Source organism: Lepisma saccharinum, chromosome 7, assembly GCF_977018435.1.
Source record: "Lepisma saccharinum chromosome 7, izLepSacc3.1, whole genome shotgun sequence".
Classification (NCBI taxonomy): domain Eukaryota; kingdom Metazoa; phylum Arthropoda; class Insecta; order Zygentoma; family Lepismatidae; genus Lepisma; species Lepisma saccharinum.
Window position 1 is genome coordinate 7,990,486 of NC_139235.1, and position 22,257 is coordinate 8,012,742.

A 22,257-nucleotide genomic window follows, 5' to 3' on the forward strand; every position below is an offset into this window, starting at 1 on the left:
TCCAAGATGTGAAAAATTGCAACTTTTAATAATCCAAATCCTATCGAATATTTATTAATGCCCTGAGGCAAGTTTTTCACAGTTTAGCTTTTATTTTTATCGAGGAAGAAAAATAAGGAAGCTGTGTAGAAAATTACACAGAATTCTCTAAATCAGTTTGTGACCTCCCCGATGGCAAAGTGGTTGCGTCCTCGCCTTGTAATCAAGGGGTCCCAGGTTCGATACCCGGTGGAGGCACATAGTGGTTTGGATTCCACTTTAAACTGTAGGTTCAGTCCCGATTAGCCTTACTCTGCATAAAGTGGACTTAAAACATCAAATCAATCTAAATCCGTTTGCTTTGTTAAGTGTTCTTTGCAGAACAATCTATCTGACGGGCGGAAGATTATTGCAAGATATCTTGAATTGATTAGGTAAATTTGAGTTTGAAATTCTTATACAATTAACAATTTTTCGCAGATTAATATATCCCGTAACATTTGTGACTTGTGTTTGTAGATGTATTTTGAGTCTGATTATGTGAAATGGCAAATGTAAACCCCGCACCTTAAATTTAAATTTTACATGTATACTCGTATATTACGTACCGTTTAATTGTTAATACATGTGTATGTGTGGGGATGGTGAGAAACGGTAATACTTAAGGCTGAAATAAGATAAAACATCTTCGAGTTTGTCCTAAACTTGGAAAGTTTGCCTTGAAAACTGGGAGTTTGTCCTAGAGTGGCCATCCTGGTACTGCATGCAACCACTTTTGCTTGCTCATACACGTTCTCCCAGCCTCAAGCATATACAATGGAATGGAATATCATTTTAATGTGACAGTTATCTTACATGGCAAAATCTCATCCTTGGTAGTTTGAGCAGAGTTTCGATTTCACTGCGTCTTTCACTTCACGATCCACATTTGAGGACCCACTACCACAAATTACGGTTATATGTGTACTGGGCTTCGAGTGTATATTGCTTGTTTTGGCTGTGCGAACGAAGAAACTCGATTCCGTACGCTATCTTTCTTTGTCCGTGCAAACTATTTGGCACTCGAGCAAAATCCTCTTTCCGTGCAGCACTCTAGTTCACCTTTCTTTTTTAACCTAGACTCTGATGGGAGTGGTGTGTCGACCTATCAGATAACAGGGGAGAAGTAAAGTAGCTCCATGAAAGTAAAAGGCAGTAAATTTAGCAATACTTTATTTAATTTTTGAATTAAAGCTGCTACCTATGAAGATGGCAAGTTATTCATGGAAATGTTTTGTAGCCATGCAATACTTGCATCTTTATTGGTGGACACATAAAACTTCACTGTGTGTTGAGACTTGGTCGTATTCAGGAAATACATTCTCAAAAGTATTTTTGTGTTGAGGAATCAAAGCCATTTAAAAAAACAAACCCAGTTTCTGGTGTTTCCTATTTCCTTTTTGTTTGTTATTTAGCTCTCCTTACTTTCACCCCCCCCCCCCCCAAAACACCACCATCTTGAGATCAAAATTTTTGGCTCGTGCACGAGGAAAAGCATAATTGGATTTTTGGTACGTCACACTATTTAAATTCAAATTGATTTCACACAAATTAATGTGACAATTTTTATTTACAATAATATTATACATGGAATATTAAGAATAGCAAAGTCAGACAACTTCTGACCTCACTTCTCAAATCCAAGAAGATTACATACATTTTAAGATTCATAATTTTATTAGACAGTTTGTAATCTGCTCCTTTAGCAAGACACTTGATTCAGTTCATCAAAAAGATTCACTCTTCAACTCTTTCTTCAGAAAATATTCCATGATTCAAAGCCTTCCATATTATCACCACTTACAGAAAGAAGAAAAGCAAAGGTTACAATTTGAAATGCCTGTCCTTTGTTGTCTGCCAACTGTTCAGTTCAAATATAATACATGGGTGCATACATGTTATTTAGTATTTCATTTTAGAAAGTAGGAAGATGTCAAAACGAGTCTGTCTGTATTTACGTACATGAGAAACATTATGCAGGACTTAAAATCAGCATCATATTCACCCCACTCTTTAGAGATACATTTGTTATTGCAACGTGTTCCTGAAGTTAAACCTACATATCAAAAACAGACTCGAAACACTGTGAAGAGAGGTAAAAAAATAAAATCCTATACACCCAGACATCAGAGATGTATTGAATTTTATTGACACTGATGATGAAAAAGCTCTACATTTAAAGAGTCTGTTCATGAGTACTTCAGAAGTTTTCGTGTTAAATGCAGTTTGCAATTAGAAATTAAGTGTAAGAATAGTTTGTGCCTCTATAAAGGCTGCGTCAATTGCAATAAAAACTGTTAACGACTCCTATGCTTTTTGAACCATATAAATTGCAAATGTTCGGGAAAATGAATTGCCTCTGAATTTTACCCTGACGATCATTGGGCCAATTAGGTGGAGCAGCTGGCCCAGCACTTTGGCCTAATAATCCATTCTGAATATGGGATGGGCATAGCCAATCGTACAATTACTGTCCAACAAGACAAGCATATCCCACCTTTCACTGTGCAATCATATTGCAAATGAATGATGCGCTATAATTGCACCACATATTTTCTGCACGTGTGTTTTCAATACTTCTTTCGAATTCTAATTACTAGAATCGCATTCTCCATTGCTGAATTTGCTTGTACTTGGATCGAGAAAGTGTGGCACGTTACCCCCGCACTCCCTATATGCCTTCATGGCATGGTGCTAAGCACAGGGGAGCACTTTACCTTTTTGTGTCAAATTATGTTGCACTTTGTTTATACTCTTGAAAATAACATCGAACAATTTACATGAATATTGCAGAAATTCTGCTTTGGATCGCGCAGATAGTGGTGATTTTGGTCCGAATAAAAGTTCTTGGGTTATTTTCATTAATTATTTCTATACTGTTTTACCTATTCAAAATAAGATTTTGGTAACTTTTATTACGTTATAATCTTTTCTTTAAAAAAAAAAAAAAAACTGTTACAGAAAAACGTTCAGAAATGTGAGTAAATGTATATAAATTGTAACATATTATATATCTGTGGAAAGAGGATGTCAGAAAGATTTTGGTAAATAATAACAAACTTGGCAACAATATTTCTGAAAAACAGCCTCCGAGGAAAAGAAGGGTATTTTCAGGCCCATCCCCAAAGGGGTAATGCTAAGTAAACTTTCCTTGCCCTCCCTTGTGTTGGCAAACTCTGAACTCGCAAATGAAGTCATTATTTTCATTCATACTGTTTAAAAATAAATATTGTATTGTTTAATTTTAACATTATTAAGATCAATAATAGTAATGCATGTGTGATGTTTTATGAATTACAATGATTTTTTTAGAAATCAGCGGCAATATAGTCTCGCCCCAGAAAAAAAAAACATGTTCTAATGGACAAATCCAAATGCAAAATAGGTAGAAACATTCACCAAACTACTACAGTAGGCTGATCGGGCTATATTCGACAAGATTTGGCAATGCTGCTGCCACGTGTGTAGTTTCACCAGAACCTTGAAACCAGTGTTGTGTCCGAGCTTGGAGTTGCCGGAGCATCGTGTTCATGCTAGTAAAATGCTGCCGAAAATTAACCTTTATTGGGAAGGGTACATCATGGTTCTTTTCCACGCACATATTTCATACAACCGAATAGTGAAACATTGTTGGAAAATGGTTTAACCTTCGGAGTGATTACAGCTAAAGATATCGTGGCCAGGCAAACACAAATGGTGCTGAGGCAGAAACATTCGCCAACAAAAGAGGCCCAGTTGAGGGTGCCAGCAAAAGTGTGACCTGAGGTGCTTCGTGGAATTCGGCGAATTGCTGTCCAGGAGAATCCACCACCCCAACGTGACATGGCCCCAAGGTTCAATGTGGTGCAGTCCACTGTCAGCAACATCATTCGTCGCCATCTTGGTCTGCGGTGCATACGTAAGGGCCAGGTTCACAACCTCCTTCCATGCCACATTGCAGAACGCAAGACCAACTGCCGCAAATTGTTCGAAATACACTTGGCAGGGTCAAAATGGAAGACGGTTGTCACGTCACATTGGATAAGGCCTACATTTATTTTGCGTTCAATGATAAATTTAGGCACTTACGTACCATGAAACTTCTGGCAAGGGACGTACCGAGTCTTACCACCAGTGCCGAGAGAGTTTCCTGCAGGGAATCATGATTGTCGCTGGATACGGTTACAAGGGGAAGTTGGAGATATGTAAGGTGGAGAAAAACTTAAAGGTGAATGCTGCCTACTTCCAGAAATCCATTATGGCACCAATCTATCGGACAGACATACGTCGTTTGTACGGAGCCAACAAGAACCAGGTGCGGATCCACATGGACAAAGCATCCAGCCACACCGCTCCGTGGTATTCCATTTCATGACATTCCTGTCAATGTTCGTGTATTTTAGGCTTAAGAAAACAAAATGTACCACTTATGTGTGTATAACGTGCATGTTTTCCTAAATTTTATCCTTCAAAAACACAATGGTGCAGGCTATACATTGAATAATTCCGATAGCTACGTGAAACCATGTGAATGGACGTTACCCACGATTTTTCACCTTCTATTGGAAGGTTTTGCATCACCGAACAGACTTAGGGTTCTGGTAGGAAATCAGGTAAGAACCTACCATTACATGAAAGCTGTAAAAACAGGACTTTCTATAGTGAAATGAGTGCTAAGTTTGTAGGGGGCAGCTACAAACGGACGAGAGAAACGTGTTGCATTACCGAGCGAAGTGGTATGGTTTTGGAGGAGATTGAGTGTGTACCCACAGGAACCGTAACATTAGTACTTGTGCGAGAAATAATTGAAAGTAATTTCCTCAAAAATGTTTTATAGTGTGACATATTCCAAGGTCTTGGGTTTAATGTTCAGTAATTATTACTACAAGATTGTGACTATAAAGATATTTCATGTTGACGTCTATTTTCACCATTCCACTCACGCACGTGAAAATACAATACTTGTTTTCATATATTAAAACATTGGGTGTTTTTTGAGCTGAGCCGATACAATTTTGAAATTATACCCAATTCCTCCAGATACTGGCGCTTGAAAATTTAATAGTTAAACATTCAAAATATTAATTAATATTAGTTTGCAAGTATTCCACTTCAATTTATGAAGGCTCGGCTGGACCTTGGGCAGCCATTTTCAAATTTTCCTCTTTTGAAAAGCCGATATGATATTCCAAAATCTGAAAAATTACATCAGCTTAGAATTATTTCTAGAACGTTCACGTAAATTTTCGTGTGGCTTGCTTTCACTGTTATCTAGATATTATCAATAGTTTAATAGACTTATGTAATCAAAACCAAAGATCCAGCCCGAGCCTTAAGTGTTTTCATTAAAACATACAAGAATGACATCAGAGTATTAAAATACATATTATGTAATTACGAAATGCAGTTTTTCACTTGGAACTGGTTTTATAATAATAAGAAACTTTGAATGTTGAATAATGTCCAGGATAATCAAGACTACAAAAGTGCCACATGGAATTTTTGCATACCTGTGAAAGACCAAAATGCCAGAAAAGTATCAGCTTGAATCGGTAAATAAATTTCAGCTGATACTTACCAATATCGGCCAATATTGATACATCGGCTGAGCCCTAGTTGTTATTAACAGTGCATACGGTACCTTTAACATAACACTATTTCAATCTCTTTCAAAACAAACATATCACATATCCTATCATCTTTCATCATTGCATGTTCAGTACCAGGTAAAGATAATGGTAAGCAAATTGTCCACTGCTATTTTCACTACTTTTTTATTCTACATCCTGTGTTGTTTTAAGGAATGAAACTATGTTGGTTCGAAATAAGAGGCATTGTTCTCTGCTTATTGACATCTCTATTTCAATTCATTGTCATCACATTGTGTAATTCAGACCGAATGAAAATGGGGGTGGACAATTCGCCTACGGTTTCTTTCGCCATTGTGTGTACTATGTGGAATATATGAGACACACTAATATATATGTTAGAGATTGACAAATATGAAATTCTTGCTTACCCTGACATAAAATTGCATATGGATGAACACAATGGTTCATTAACCTCCTTAATGTATATAATCAGGGAATCGCAATGAATCTTGCCTTTGAAAAATAAACTGTGTACATTACAAAACTGGGGCATATGAATTATATGAGGGTGCATCAAATGAAAAGGGAACAGAGCTCGCCATCGCCGAAGAAGTCCTTGATGGTGCAGAGTAGTGGCTAAGTGATAGTGACATGTTTTTCGATCATGAAGGACCCCTTCTCCTTGAGTTCCTGGACAATGGTCAAAGGATCAACGCTGCTTGTTACTGCCGTAACCTCCACCGTTTGCGCGCAGCAATCAAGGCTAAACAGCCCAGCCTGTTGTCCTCTGGAATGGTTTTGCTGCAAGACAATGCACGGGCGAAGTTTGGGTGGACAGTGTTTGAACACCCACCATATAGCTCTGATCTATCACCATGTGACTTCCATATCTTTGGTCCGTTGAAAAAGGCATTGAAGGGTCAGCACTTTCACTCTGACTATGTTTGCAACTGTTCACCGCTTGGTGAAACAGTGGACAAGTGCTTCAGTAACTTTGGAGAATACATTTGAAATAAACCTTGTTGATTTTATTCTGTGGCCCCTGTTCAGTTTTCATTTGATCCACCCTATTAAGTTTACATTTGTTAAAATAACAAAATGGCAGAAGCTATTTGTACAAATATATATTGTATAACTTTAAAAAAAGAAAGTTTTTGAATTGTTCTCCCTTTTTTGATAGGTGGAGCATCGATTAATCTGCCATCTAGTGGAAAACTGTTAAAGCCAAGTTTTTTTTTAATGTAATGTTTGGAGGTGGTGGAGGTCAGAAGACTGGTTTAGTTGTAAATTACATAAGAAAATTGAGATTTTAAAGACAATTAACAAGCTAAAGTTGAATTGTTACAGATCAGGTTGGTAAAATCACCGGATGTTTATATCAACCAGTATGAATAGTGTTGATTAACCTGCCCCATTCCTAACGTGTGACGTGACATTTTGTTACAAATTTAACCCCAAGAACCTTTAATTCAGAGTTCGAATAAGGACTCTAGAAGTCATGCATAAGATTTTACACTGTAACCATTTTATCATTTGTTCCAAGCTAAGATCCGCCCCAGCCTTTCTTTCTAGAATATTCATCTAGCATTCAAAGCAAACCATACGTCAAGAACCTCAGCATACAGTACATAAAGAACATGGATTTTTGGGACAGGAAAATGTATTTTTAATTCTCATTAGTTCTCTTTTTCAAATTCATTGTAATTGGCATAATAATTATTAATGAACTAAATAAGGATAAATTCACTTCTCCGTAATTGAATACACAAGAGACTTCTTTTGCAGTTCTATTTTTTTATTCTTTGTTCTTGAGAAAAGAATGGCTAGAAACATTCTGATAAGGTATCATATATAACAGGTATTTTGTTCTTATTTGTAAGCTTCAGATTTTAACATATATAGTTTATGAATTAGAAATTATGTTGTGTTCCTTATCTTTTCGTAGAAGTTCACAGCAAAGAGTATTGCACCATTACAATCTAACGTCTGAACAGTGTAGGTCAATAATTTACTTAACGTATACTAATCACTGCTGTAAAGACAGGTAGAAACATTAAAGTGTCTCCATAAAGAAAAAAAAGTTTTCAACCTGCATGGTATGGGACCTTCAAACTAGTCGAAGATATTTTCTATAAAAAAAAATACTGAAGATAAATTTGGAACTTTCTGTTTAAAATTACTAACCTAAGAAGATGGTAGGAAAGATGAAAGAAACCATATGCGATTAAAAAAAAGGAGCAGACAAAAATTGTTACAATTCTGACCATTTTAACGAACTTCATCCATCAAGCAGCACAAGTCAATTTTAGAAGAAAGTTTCAACAAGAAAGATATTCATACATAGAAATATCCGAGTTATTTTGATTTCTCTACTTTATTGTCTCACACTTAGAAGCATGACTCATCCTAAAGCTGGTCCCACACATGGACTGAATTTTATAGTTTCTTGCATCTTGCCTATCCATGTTTAAAGCTAATCTTATTACTGACAAGAGATGTGCAATTATAAATTAATTAACAAAATAGTTTTCTCCACAACCATTATCTTGTACTTCAGATAATACTCTCTACACAATACTTGCTACATAAGACTGAAGTACAGAAGCATAAAACTCTGACAGAGAACACAAGAAGCAACAAAAAAGTAAAATTCAAACATCAATAAAAAATAAGTAATGTACAAAATGTGAAATGATACTTTTTTCCAGCATTCACGTCATTTTCCCATTCGTTCATTCTTGCTCTCGTTCATAAGTGAATAGTTGCTATTATTAAGCACTAGAGTATTTGTATAACAGCTATGATACAACATTCTGTACAATCAGTTTCTATCAGCTTTGTTCGCCAAATCACAAGGGGAACTCACATCCTACACAAACAGTCAGGCTGTCTTCGCTGTTGCTGTCGATGGAGTCTGCGTAACGTGGAATCTCCGTACTGGATTCCCGATCCAATTCTTTCTGGATCGAGTTCCCCTGCAAAAAGAGAAGAAGCTCTTGTGACTAATTGTTTTCTCCTTGATTACCCAGAGTTAACTTTGGCAGACACCAACCAAGGCTGTTCAGTTAGGCAGCTTTCAGACATAGAACATGTATCACTAGGAAATGATTCCGTACTGAAGTTTTTGTGAGAAACGTGCATGTACAGTGGAACCTCGATTTTACGTTTTTCAGAGGACCAAGCTGGAAAAAACTTAAAATGAGAAAAAATGTACAATCCGGGAACGTAAAGTGTAGTTTCTACTGTGTATATATACATATGTGTGTGTGTATCTTGCAACACAGAATTATTTATATCAAAAGTAAATTTTAACAGAGTTTATGCTATGAATATTAATACTATTAACCTCACAAACTTCATACAGTGGTACCCCGATTTTAAGTTCCTCACTTTTACATTTTCCCGCATTATATGTTCATTCTTAATGGTCCCAATGTAGCAAAACGTTATAAAATTTTTCTAGATTTTATATTTTCCCTCATTTTAAGTTTTATCAGCTAGGTCCCCTGAAAAACTTAAAACCGAGGTTCCACTGTGTATACCACTTCATTTCGCTGAATGTTTGTTACTAATAGTGACACATTTATTTTCAGACACTTTTGTGGCCCCGCAAAATAACATGAAATGACACTAACTACTGAATGCAAATTTAATTAACCGATTTTTCAAATAAGAGTGCATGCCTAGTGCCATCATCTATCTTCCTTGCATTGGATTGATTTGTTGTTTTAAGTCCACTTTATGCACAGTAAGGCTAATCGGGACTGGGCCTACAGTTTAAAGTGGGATCCGAACCACTATGTGCCTCCACCGGGAATCGAACCTGGGACCCCTTGATTACAAGGCGACGACGCTACCACTGCGCCATCGGGGAGGCCTATCTTCCTTGCATTACAAATATCACACTGTTGTCATCAGGATAAAAGGGAGAGAGAAAACTCAAAATACAAGATATTCCCAAAACATCTACAGCCCCATGCGGCCTTTTTTTCATTTTGTCTTGTATTTTGTTCCCATTTTGTGATTTTAATGCAAGTTATTATGTAAATAAAACTGACGCTTCCTACCTGTTTCAATTTTGGCTAAAATTGTCTTTGAACATTTCAGGAAAGCCTCTTCCACATTCTCCCCTGTTTTTGCACTTGTTTCCAAGAACATCAACTCTGAAAGAAAGGAGATAAATTGGTACCAGATATACAAAAGTTTCTAACATTATATTATATATAATATTATAGCAAGAAAGAAGGAAACAATTTCAGACTACGAAAAATATTTTTATATTTTAATCTATTTTTTGAATATTTCACCGATTTACTTTTCATATTTGGCATGTTTTGGCTACATATAAAAATGCAGGGCTTAATTATGAGAAAGACCCTACTATAAGCCATTCGACAAGTGAGGAAGTAGCAAAATGATTCATTCTATCAATGTAAAACAAGCTCCAAATGTGTTGTGATTCTTCTTAACAGACAGAAACTATCCACTCTTCATTCTTAAGATAGTTTCTCTTGTATGTACGCATTGCTTGCATTGTAGAATTATTTTCATGTAGTTTACGGTTATTAGAAGCATAAGAAAACAGTTTTTCGTTGTGATGTTTCAGGAGAACACACGCTCCCTTCATCAGACATTTATTTTCATTTTGACTAAAGATACAGCTCTAACAATGGTTAGCAATTTTTTAAACAAAAAGAATCCATTATATAATGGACAACATTCATTATATAACAGATGGGATGAAGGGAGCGTGTGTTCTCCTGAAACATCACAACGAAAAACTGTTTTCTTATGCTTCTAATAACCGTAAATTACATGAAAATAATTCATTCTTAGAGTTAGATGCTCCTTGCATCATGATTTTAGGACAATCTAGCTCCAAAAGAGCAAAGTTGGTAACAGTGACTTCTATTAGGTATTATGACGATTAGGGCCAAGCCAACACAAGTTTGAATCCATATTGTTAGATTCCCACTTATACTGAAATTTGCCATTTGAACCTTATCACAACAATTTACCCAATGAGATAATAATCATTTAATAACAAAATCACTTCTCCCAACAATGTTGTTGTGATTTACTTTGCATTTCTGCCACTTTTGTTAATAGCGAAGATAATGAGTGATATAATTCATGAAGGTACACTCACAACCAATGGCCAGGCCAGGATTCGAACCTGGAACCTTGGCATCATTGCAAACCAATCTGCCACGGAGGCTGCAAAAATTATGCATTTTAAAAAATTTCAAGGCTTTGTTCTTTAAGACTGCAAACGTGTGTGAGGCACTTTGACTCCAGAAAAATATTGGTGATTTAATTCCAACTGATTCTGTCTGATATTGATACCACAGGAAATGGCTGAAACCAAATTGACTCAGCCGTAATTATGATGAATGTGAATTTCCTGAAACACTCACCATTTTCCTGAGCAAACCGACTTGCTTCGAGGAAGGTGACTTCACGTTCTGCGTCCATGTCCCTCTTGTTGCCCACAAGAAGAATGACTATGTTGGGACTGGCCAAGGTTCGTGCATCGGTCAACCAGTTTGTCAGGGCATTGAAGGTTTCACGACTTGTGATGTCATAAACAAGGAGAGCACCAGCTGCACCTCGATAGTAGCTTCTTGTTACGGACCTGAAAGGAAATAAAAGATGCATTTTTTTAATTGTCTCCTTTGCAGCATGTTTTGCTTATTACTAGCTGGTATCAGCCAATACAAGCATATCGGTAAAATGATCTTAACGTTTTAACCCTCAAGAGACAGGTAGACTCAACCCCCCCTCCCTTCCAAGGGGAATCCATCATTGTGAGGGTATACTACAGTCCACACCTCCTCAGTACCTTTCAACGTCACCCTTAGCACCTCGTTCCGACAAACATTCTATTCCTGACACCACTGATGCAAGAATTTCATGTTACTTTTCTTTCTTGTTGAGTCATTTTCACCTATGCAGCCACTTCTCATGTAACTTTCTGTGCTGTTATGTTTTCAAACTGACTATCTCGGGAGTTGTCACATGGCTCTTCGACTAATATATTAGGCGCATCCAGAAAATAAGTTTCCCTGGAGTCGTGCACAAAGAGGAAACATTATTTCATTCAATTATTTGATTTGATATTAAAATTTTGGGTGCGTCAGCACTAAGGCTATTTTGCACCCATCACATGTCACATTATACGGGGTCCAGCCCCTTATCGTTACACATAACTAACGTTGCATATCTAAAATCATAAAATATTAAAACCTTCTGACTTTCATTAAAAGCTGAGGCTGTAAAAGAGCACTCAGCACAAATAAGGACAAAACACAGGACAACACAAACAAAATTATATTGGCCATGGGGCCAGTCGCCAGAGACTCGTTAGTCTGCAGTCCAGGGTGTACTATGTGGAAGTGAGGTTGACTATTGGGTGCACTACATGGAAGGAGCACCCCTTACACCCCCATTCAATTATTTATTGCCACAGATACAGCACTTGTCCAGTTACTTGTCAACATAATTCCCGCCAGAATTCAAGCACTTGTCATAACGTGGGACCAACTTCTATATACCTGAATCATAGAAGTCTGCCGCCTGGGTGCCGAACCACTGTGTGACAGCCGTCTGAAAATCTTCAATGCATGGACTGCTGGTTTCTTTGTGGGGTGCTGTATGCAACCCACGTTTCATCCCCCATGATGATCCAGTTGAGAAAACAGTCATCATCATGGTAACACTGCAGAAATGTCAACGCTGTGACCATGCGTTTTCCTTTGAGTTCGGGCTTCAGTTGTTTCGGCACACACCTGTCACACAATTTCCGGAACAAGAGGCATTTGGTAACAATGTCGTGCAACAATGACCGAGAAATCTGCGGGAAATGGCTGCTGAGTTCCGTGATTGTGCTGCGATGATACTCCAATATGGCCTGCTGCACCTGCTCCACAAGCTTGTCCATAATGGCTGATGGCTGCTCACTGCGCTCGTCGTCATGCACATTTTGCCGGCCTTCAGTAAATGTCCTGCACCAACGACACACCATCTGCTTGCTCATGACGTTCGGCTCTATGTTTTGTGCGTTCAAGAACTTGATCACCGAACGAACCTCACACACGGCGGGAGATGGAATGAGAGCTGCCATGTTTCATCGCTGCCGCGACGCGACTGAGGACTTTCGGGAGGCATCTTCTAGAACATTCATTAGCCAGGGCATGTGCCTCTCACGCATGCACAAAACCGGTTTCAATATGCATGGCCTGCCACCTGTGGGCAAGTGGGAAACTTACTTTCTGGATGCGCCTAATAGTAGTAGTGTCTTATTTGTATTTTTATGTCCAGAATGTAGAATTTTATCGTGAAAATTTCCTGTGGTAACCAGATTCCCATGCTATATGAAAAGTTGAGACTTCAGCACATTTCTGTTCTACATACTCTAAATTCCAAAAGAACCCTTTGCATCATTTCTTCTGTTTGGTAAGACTTTAGAGACTGTTATTATCCAACTAGTGTGGAAAATGTAGACGGAACGGAAGGAGAAGAAAAAGTTTGTGTCCAAAACATAGACATGGGGAAAATTCACATGTCCTACTTTTGTACAGTAAATTTTTGAGAATACAGTCCTTTATTTTGAAGGAAAGAAAAGAGCAATGAAAATCTGGCTATGCCCCTTATGAGAAAGTTTTTGCTAAAATTATATATTTTGGCCCATAAGATTTTATTATTTTTGCTCTGAAAATATAAAAGACTGAAAGGAGGGGCAGCTTAGGTGCTACAGATCATTAAGTCAGGAACTCATTGTCTCCCGAGAACATGATTAGCAACTGATTGTTCCTGACACAAGGCAGTTGTTTTGACGCAAACAAGACTGACTAATATGCAGTGGCAATCTATATTTTTTTCTTCCAGGTATTACAGGACATTACATTTTATGAAATTATTTTTCTAAACAGGAAAAATTCTTTGAAATTGTTTTTTTATCAATAATTTTCATGACGCAACACCAAAAAATGTACTGATATGAACACATAGTACCAATTGTCTGTGCTACTGAAACAACAAGTTGGGTCTCCCTGGTAGAGCGTAGCAGGGCTACAGGACTAAATGGGCCTTGAATGAACCACTAGTTTATCACCAGTAACTATGGTACCACATGGAAATCAGAAATATGAACAAAAGCAAGGCCTAGCTATGTTCATTTGTATATCTTCATTGACAAGCATTTACAGCTTGGATTCGAAGCCTTATGAAAGGATTTAGGAACTTACCTGAACCTTTCCTGTCCTGCTGTGTCCCATATTTGTAGTTTCACACATTTCCCTCCAACATTCACAATCTTTGAACCAAATTCAACGCCGATTGTATGACTGCTTTCTTCTTTGACTGTAACAAAAAATATTTTGTAAATATTACATTCTACTTGATCTTGAAACAATAACTTTACCGATTATAGCAATTTAACCAGCTTAGTAACAGTGTTTCTACAACACATGTCCCCTGTAATTTTGGAGTCTCCGATTGATTTGCTGGCGAGGAAACATTTTCACAAGATTCAAAGCTTGGCAACGCTTGTTTCATGTCTACACCAAATGCCAAAAATAAAAATCATTAAGTATTGTAGGAATGTGTTCAGTACAGAGGCTAATCCTTTACAAAGTAATTCAATTGAGCAATGGACTCAATTAAAATTTTGAACATTTTACTAACCAATCCGATATAACTTAAAAAATTAAATACATTGTTGACAACTTACATTTGTTCTCAATGAACTGATGTAATAGACAAGATTTTCCAGTACCCGCACTTCCGATCACAAGGAATTTGAAAAGAAAATCTGCAAGGGAACAACATATTATACATTACTTATTAACAATAAATCAGAAATACTTACAATGTTATTTTACAATATTACTAGTCAAATTAATTTAGTGGATTTAATAAAGGTTGTGAATGTTATACAATCAAGATTAGATTATCATCATTCAATAATGTAAATTTTTAAGCAATGTCCAACCTAAAGTTTTTTTAAAAAAAATTGCAATTATTCACTAATATTCATGGTCCTTATTAGTCAGCTGGCAGCTCAGATGGATTAGTACAGTTGTCATGCAGTCGCCACCTCACAAAACTGGTAGCTGCTTTCATATGGGCCCATTCAGAATTAAGTCAATTCTTTTTTTTACTAATCGACAGATTTAGATGTTTTATGTAAGATAAAATTGGTTCCTGGCTTTCGCAGGCTGTTATGCCACAGGTTAGAAGAAATACATCATAGCCGTCTACCAGAGTTTTGCTTTAAAATGATCATAATTTTAGGCGAGATAATCATTTAATTACAAAATATATTTCCCCGCTCAATACTGTTGCAAAAATAATAAAATTTATGCATTTTGGCTAATTTGCAGGATATTTAATATATTGGAATTTTTGCAGATTTGCTCACACACTGGAATTCCAGAAATGTATTGGCCAGATTAAATTACACCCCATACTTCTCAATACCAAATTGTTCTTAAGAGCAAAGAATACCACCTTCAGAAAATGATTTATTAATAATTTCTATAACCTTTCAAGCCTGGAAGAAAGATTGAGGCTAGTCTGAAAATTAAAGCAAATGAAGCCTTACCATATGACTCAGACATTCTGTTAAATCACAACTCGGACACTACCAAAGATGACTGCCAGAAGTTTCCATAAATGCAAATAAAGGCATGGTCTGAACTTCACTGGCTCCACTTCACCATTATACTTGGAAGAGGTACACTTCTGGAAAGAAAGAGAAAAAAAAAAGGTTTAAACTATGAGATCACTTGAGAAAAATTCTTTCATGTAGGATGCAAGAAATTGAAAATATATGACCCTGTATTGAGAAAAAATACCTGTTTTTCTACAGTAATACATCAAAATAATTCAATTGTTAAGTGCAAATAGACACTATTTTGCACACCTACCAAATCAAATAAAACTGGGTTACATTTAGTAAAGAAAGAGAAAGTATCTTCTCTCTCCAGGTTACATATGGAAGCATTTGGCTGCTGAATCTTAATAGGAGAAAAAAGGTTTATGTGTACACCGAAATTTATCCTATTTATACCAATGTGATAACAAACAAAGTCTTGCTTTCATGCTCTCCTGACGAAGAACATCGTTTATGGATGGAAATGTGGACACTAACTTTAACAATACCACAGCAAGGTTTGTAAAAACTTTTATCAGGATTGGGTGATGGATGTTTGATTGATTCGCTTTATTTTACTTTGCTTTTGTGCCACTTCTGGCAAATTTGCGAAGATGGGGATGAGTGATGACATGAACTCTCACAAACATCCATGCCTGGGCCGGGATTCGAACCCGGAACCCCTGGCATCATAGCATGATGTGCTAACCACACTGCCATGGGGGCCGGTGGGTGATGAATGTGTTCAAGTGGACAATTGTGAAGAATTTTACAGGAGAAACATAATAATAGGGCATAATAAGATTGAAACAGTGGAAGAATTCTGCTATCTTCGAGGGTCAAAAATGAATGGAAAAAGATGCAATAACGAGCTGAAGCTGAAAATGAAGGGCTGAAAGTCTTCAAAATGTGGCACTATCATAAAATGTTGATCAAATGAACCAATGGGAAACGGAAAAAGGATTCTAGAAGGAAAATAAGTTGTGAACAGAGGATATAACTGGGAGTAGTGTGAAATATATTTTGAGACAGACAGCATAAAACTTGGAACAAACCAACCTCAGGGTTGTGCATTTAAGAAGAGAAACAGCTATTGTTTCTCATTTCTGAATGTGCATACAACAATATTGGGTAAACTTTCCACATCCGGAAAATGCCTGAAACTCTCTATTTATGTCACTTTCCATATTCCTACTTACCATACGTATTCTGCATTGAGAAACATTGCTGAAGGTGGCATTTCACTTTTTTCACAGAAATAATCTATATTTTCGACGTATGAAGTAAGTTTTGTTAGTTTCTTTTTCCCTTCGGTAACACGCTAAATGGCGGTCACAGTTTCACTACCGTAGTCGGCATACAGTGTTTCCACCCCACTCTACCCAAAAATACCTACGTAGCCCCACTATGGAAAGTTTACCCAATATTGCAGCAAACATGTCATCCATTCTCATCAAATGCACAGCCTGTTTCTGTAGCTGACAAGTGCAGACTGGCACTGATACTTAATCCATGTCATTAAACTTCTCAAGTGATATGATGCACTTCAGTCGCTTTCAGAACATAATACACTCTGAATACACTTATATTTTCAATGATCTCGGACAGAATTTGTCACCTACATAAGTAACTGGAAAGTTAGCGAGAATCAGTTTAAAAATAAAAACAACCGTAACAACAAAAACAAATCCATCGTAAAATTTTAATTAGCTTTCTCTTGTACTGTTCTGCGAGTGACGTACGTGATGGCCATGGAGGTAAGAAAGGGGTAATGGTCACATAATTTCATAATAAAACATGCATAGTTACACATATTGATCTTCAATCAAATTATTTTCTCAACTAGTCTTTCGTCGTATTTCCGGTTGTTTAATTTCGACAGCATTTCATATTATTCAGCTTAATTAAATTGGATGTACTTAACCTAATGTTCTCGTGACTCAATTTGGCACAATTCCTAATTTTAAGGTTACTCACTGTGATTGATCAGACATTTTCCTGCAAATGTCTTCTGCCGACTAATTAAGTCAATAAAATATTAATGTCAACGAGAATACACATCCATCTAAGGTACATAATATCTCTTTCATTTGGTCATGCGTCAGAATACGAAAATAAGTTATTATTTGGTCGATATTAAGAGCATTTTGCTCTCATTTTTGATTGCTTCTAATGTATGGCATGTAAAATACTCTCTAATAACCAACATGATGCATAGAAAAGCTTTTATCACCAGAACTTACCTACAATTAATAAAAAGCTCACAAAATACTCTTTTACTTTTTGACAAACTTCCGAAGACAACACACACTGCGGGACAATCTGCTATCTGTCATCTTAAGACAGATTCCAGTGTTGCCAAACTTTAGAAATCGACGGAAAGTTGACTTTTTGGGTGTGTGTATCGAAAGTTTCTTTGCCCCTTCTTATGAAGTTCATGGAAGTGCATATTATCATAGAAATTTTCTATGATATTATGCAGTGCCGAATATTATCCCAGTTGGTATTCGGGAATCCCTATCAATCAGGCAGTTAAGAAAGCTGAAAGGTAGAGTGGGATGCATAAATATTACCAAAATAAGAAGAAACATAGCGTCGACGAAGCTTTCCATTATAGTGTATGTGTATTTTGATTTTGTATTCCTTGTAAGAGAAAAATGGTTGAAAATAATAGTGGTCCATTTGTGTTTGTTTATTTATGCATTCCACTCCAGAGGTTGTGATTTGTCAATGTCCAAGCACCGCTTCACAGACATTCTGTTTCAGTTCTTGAATCTTGCTTTGCTTAAATAAAGCTAATGAAAAGTTTTTATTAATGTTTAATATTTAATTTACGCCATAGAAAAGTTAGGGAATAGAAGTGGAAGCTACATTTAAACCTCGCTGCGCTTTGAAATTGCATTTCCATCGGTGGCCAGTAGATGGCGCGGCCGTCTTCTTTTGCTGTTTCCAGCACAAATTGGGGGGAGAGCTCTTTCGGTGACAGTCACGTGGGTTTCAAACGTCCTTATTGGTCAGATCTCTTGTATCCCAGCAAGGCTGTTACCAATGGCAAGGGCTTTCTTTTTCGCTGGTTCCCTTCCAAGCACCGCTGTTAGGGGTGGGGTGAAGAGAAGGGATGGGTGATGCGTTTACGCCACCGCAAAGTTTTTCGGATTCTTTTACTCGAAAGTAAGGTTGCCTTTCCTATGCAATTAACAGATTCTTTGAGTGTTTATTTGAAGGCGAAATTGGGAATGTAAAATGTAGGCATTTTCAACTGGCGCCTGAATTTTCAAATTCAGTTCTCAAAAAACTTTTTTTTAAAAAATATTTCAACTTCGCTTGTGGAAATTTCCATTACCACTTTTGAAATAACGAGTACAGTGTGTGGGCCTCCCCGATGGCGCAGTGGTAGCGTCGTCGCCTTGTAATCAAGGGATTCCGGATTCGATACCCGGTGGAGCTACAAGTGGTTCGGATCCCACTTTAAACTGTAGGTCTAGTCCCGATTGGCCTGAGCAAAAAGAAAAAAATAATAACTCATAACTGAAGTACAAACTGGGGGCGGCGAATTCCATGCACCGGCGCAACAATCATTTCTTGACTGCAACAATCTTTACTCGACCTCGCCGCACAAGAAATGAAAAAGAACTGAATAACGTGAAATTCAAATAATTTCTGTTTCACTTTGCTCGAAATAAAATCGTTTCTTTAAGATAGGGTGACCATTCGTCTCGTTTTGACCGGGAGAGTCCCGTTTCATAGGCGTGTCCCAGTTGTCCCGTCGATATTATACAAGAAACACTATTTGTCCCGTTTTTTAAAAGTCTAGGAATTAGCTTGAAAACCAAGTCTAAATTTGAGAGTTTCTTAAAAAGAATGACTTTCTGTGTCTTGGCGGAAATTCAAATGTCAAATCCCTCGTTTTGTGTTAGATATTAATATGTGATGCAACTTTTTCGGGGAGCTTTATTAACGGTTAGTAAAGAATAAAGTTGTTCTCAAGAAGATTGGTCCTTCTGCAAAATACTTCTGGCATAGTAGTCATACCGAGATTATAAAAATTAATAGCTCTTGACAACGAGAGATCATATTTTACATAGATATTGTTCATGATGTATCATTTATGTGATCCATACTATAATAAATAATAAAAAAGGTAAAGTGCTCCCCTGTGCTTTCCACCACGCCATGAAGGCGTATCTCGGCCGAAGCTTGGAGTGATGTGATCAGCACCACGCCCCTGGCCGCATTTTCCTCCCAGACTTTCCTCCAGGTATCCACTTTATACAACACTGGGCGATCGCCGGAGCCGCATAAACAGGTGGAAAAAGTCCCGGTTCTCTCAGCCGGGATCGAACCCGGGCCTCTCGCATGGTAGTCAGACGCCATACCGACTTTTTTATATATAAAATAAAGAAATACCCCTATTCGGTGGTATCCCCCGTCATTCACACACATTTTCTCAACATTCGTACATATCAGTTTTTCTCTATATTCTCGGTTTTCTAAATTTACGGACAACACAAACATCCAAGTCCTAGCCGGGATTCGAACCCGGGACCACTATGCTAACCACTCCTCCACGGAGGCCGACCACCGACTGAGCTACAGCGGTTACTATAAATAATAATAAGAATACGTTAATGACAATAATTTTATAGCTAATTAGGCCTAACCAATTTTTCAGGAGGGAGTAATGTGACCTTTGTGTCAAAATATTATGATCACCCTACTTTAAGAGCAACATCAAATCGTACTTGACCATGTTTTTATGTTTACATTTTTGCAGCTTTTAAAAATTAAGATATACTATTGATGAAATCCTACGAGCAATATTTGTATTTTCCTCAACCACTACAAATTTTTAATTCACCATGCTACAAAAAAATTGTAAAATTATTGCTTTTTTATTTTATGTTTTTTTTTTTTTTTTTTTTTTTTTTGAAGAGTGACAATTGTCAATTCAACCTGTATGTGGAGTGAATTGACGATATGTTCGGGGTCAGTTGACAATACTTGTAATTCTACCTTTGAAATGGTTTGTAATATTTTATTTCAAACAATATACTGCCTTAAAATTACAGATTACAAAAATGTGATTTAATGAACAGCATAATATGTAATATAAATGTTCCAAACCAGGGTGCGGAATCCCGGGGGGAATTCCTCCCACCAACGATCTTGTCTTGAAATTCCCCCCCCCCCCCACAAAATTCTTCCAACGGGGGAAGAGTTTTTTTTTTAACAACAAATATAAACAATTAGTTTGAGATTCGAATATACATGACTGGAATAATATCGAGAACATACAAAAAGAACGGACAACAAAGAGCCTCACCTCTAAGGACACTAAACCCAGCAATCCCCAGAACACAGAAATCCTCATCTCTGTTTTTAAAACAGTGCTTTGTAACCAAAATGTTTGCCAAGGTGTATTCTAACAAGTGATGTTCATTAAAATTCAATTTTGTAAAAACTTATTGGTTGTCATGGTTTTTTAACCGCCTCGTATTTTACGATACGTTAGCTTTAACGAATTCCGGGGGTGACACAAACGAGGCACTTTTTTCCAGTGGTGCACCAAACGAGGCATGTTTCTCTCCATTTCTCATCGTCTTTCGTTAGCAACCACGAAGTACATAGATATATTAATAAAACACGTAATAGCATTTATATGTGAATTTTATACATGAAACTATTATCATCTTAATATATCTTATTTTTTATCGATCCTCCCTTATGCACATCATTGTTCATCTATTTGCAATTATACATTTTGAATGAAAGACAGTCGATATAATGTATTGTATATTTTATAAAATAATTTGAGACATTTAATGACATTATATATATATATATATATATATATATATATATATATATATATATATATATATATATATATATATATAATATATAAATATGAGTCGGGTCATTCATTCCATGTCAAATCAGGCAGGAGTTGACCCTCATAGTCACGATGTTGATGATATTTCGGACACAGCTTTGCTTTGCTCCAAAACCTGTGAAAGGATTTTGCTGAAATATGATTATTACGAATAATATGAGGGTTGTTCAAAATGTCATTTTTGAGCAACATGCTCTTTTCAATTAAGTATATCTCGGGAACGAACGAAGATACAAAAGCGTTCTTGAGCTCGTTGTAAAGGGGAAAAACGGTTGCATATTATGAGATGATAAAATGTTGAAACTTTGTAAAATTTGAACACACTGTTCAAATGTTCAAATTTCAAGTTTGAACAGCTCAAAACATCCCCGTATCGATTTACCTCATTTTTGAATATTTTTAACTACCATCCTTCCTCTTCATACTAATAAAGTTTCATCGAGGTTTTTTTTATATAAGAGAGAAAAATGAATTTGAAATTTGTCCTGCGTCAGCAATGAACTGAGCTATAATGAGACTTTTCATTTGTGTCGCGCTAGAGGATATACATACGTACTGTTCAGGGACAGATGATATTCCTCTTGATAATTGCCTTTATTTTGTGCTGTTATTGCTAATATATACGTTACTGTTTTCATATTTTAGCCGCGTTCATGGGGACGAGATGTGGGAGTGTTGTGAAAACTTCTGTGTTAGCCCCCCCCAAAAAAAAAAAAAAAGTTGAACACGACGAATGTTGGGAATGATTCCGTAAAAGATGTATTTTGGTCAGTTGCTAGACCTCTACTAGAAGAAAAAAATCTCAAAAGTTCACGTCCTTCTCCCCTGTGCTTCCCCTCAAGCATCAGATTCACAGACTCTTAGTTACTGGCTTATATCTAAGCAGTTATTTTTCTATTAAACTTTTGATCCTCATTAGATAGACTGAAGAAAAGGTAATGTTTCGTTGTTCAATAATGCGTAACGATCTGTAGGATTTTATGTTTTGGTAATGAACGATACCCCTATAAGATTGGATCACATATAAAGACGAATTCAAAGGAATTATTTTCCGGAGAGGGGCATCGTAACGATCTGTAGAATCTTTTAAATGTAACGTACAACAAACTCTAAAATCCCAG

At 36.8% G+C, this 22,257-nt stretch overlaps 1 protein-coding gene across 2 annotated transcripts; it reads right to left on the reverse strand.

Annotated features, from left to right (window-relative positions):
* Positions 1-1,580: 1,580 nt before the first annotated feature.
* Positions 1,581-17,584, reverse strand: Rab4 (RAS oncogene family member Rab4). 2 transcript variants are annotated; one of them, XM_083124947.1, is made up of 7 exons: positions 17,487-17,584; positions 15,193-15,332; positions 14,320-14,400; positions 13,835-13,949; positions 11,006-11,223; positions 9,656-9,751; positions 1,581-8,563 (listed from the first exon to the last, which is right to left on the reverse strand). In XM_083124947.1, exons 2-7 carry the CDS (start codon positions 15,206-15,208, stop codon positions 8,451-8,453), a joined length of 639 nt encoding a protein of 212 aa, XP_082981073.1. In that variant the 5' UTR covers positions 15,209-15,332; positions 17,487-17,584; the 3' UTR covers positions 1,581-8,450. The 2 variants fall into 2 exon arrangements, with proteins under 2 accessions (XP_082981073.1, XP_082981074.1); XM_083124948.1 differs by lacking the exon at positions 17,487-17,584 and adding an exon at positions 17,221-17,293.
* Between the last annotated feature and the right edge of the window lie 4,673 nt (positions 17,585-22,257).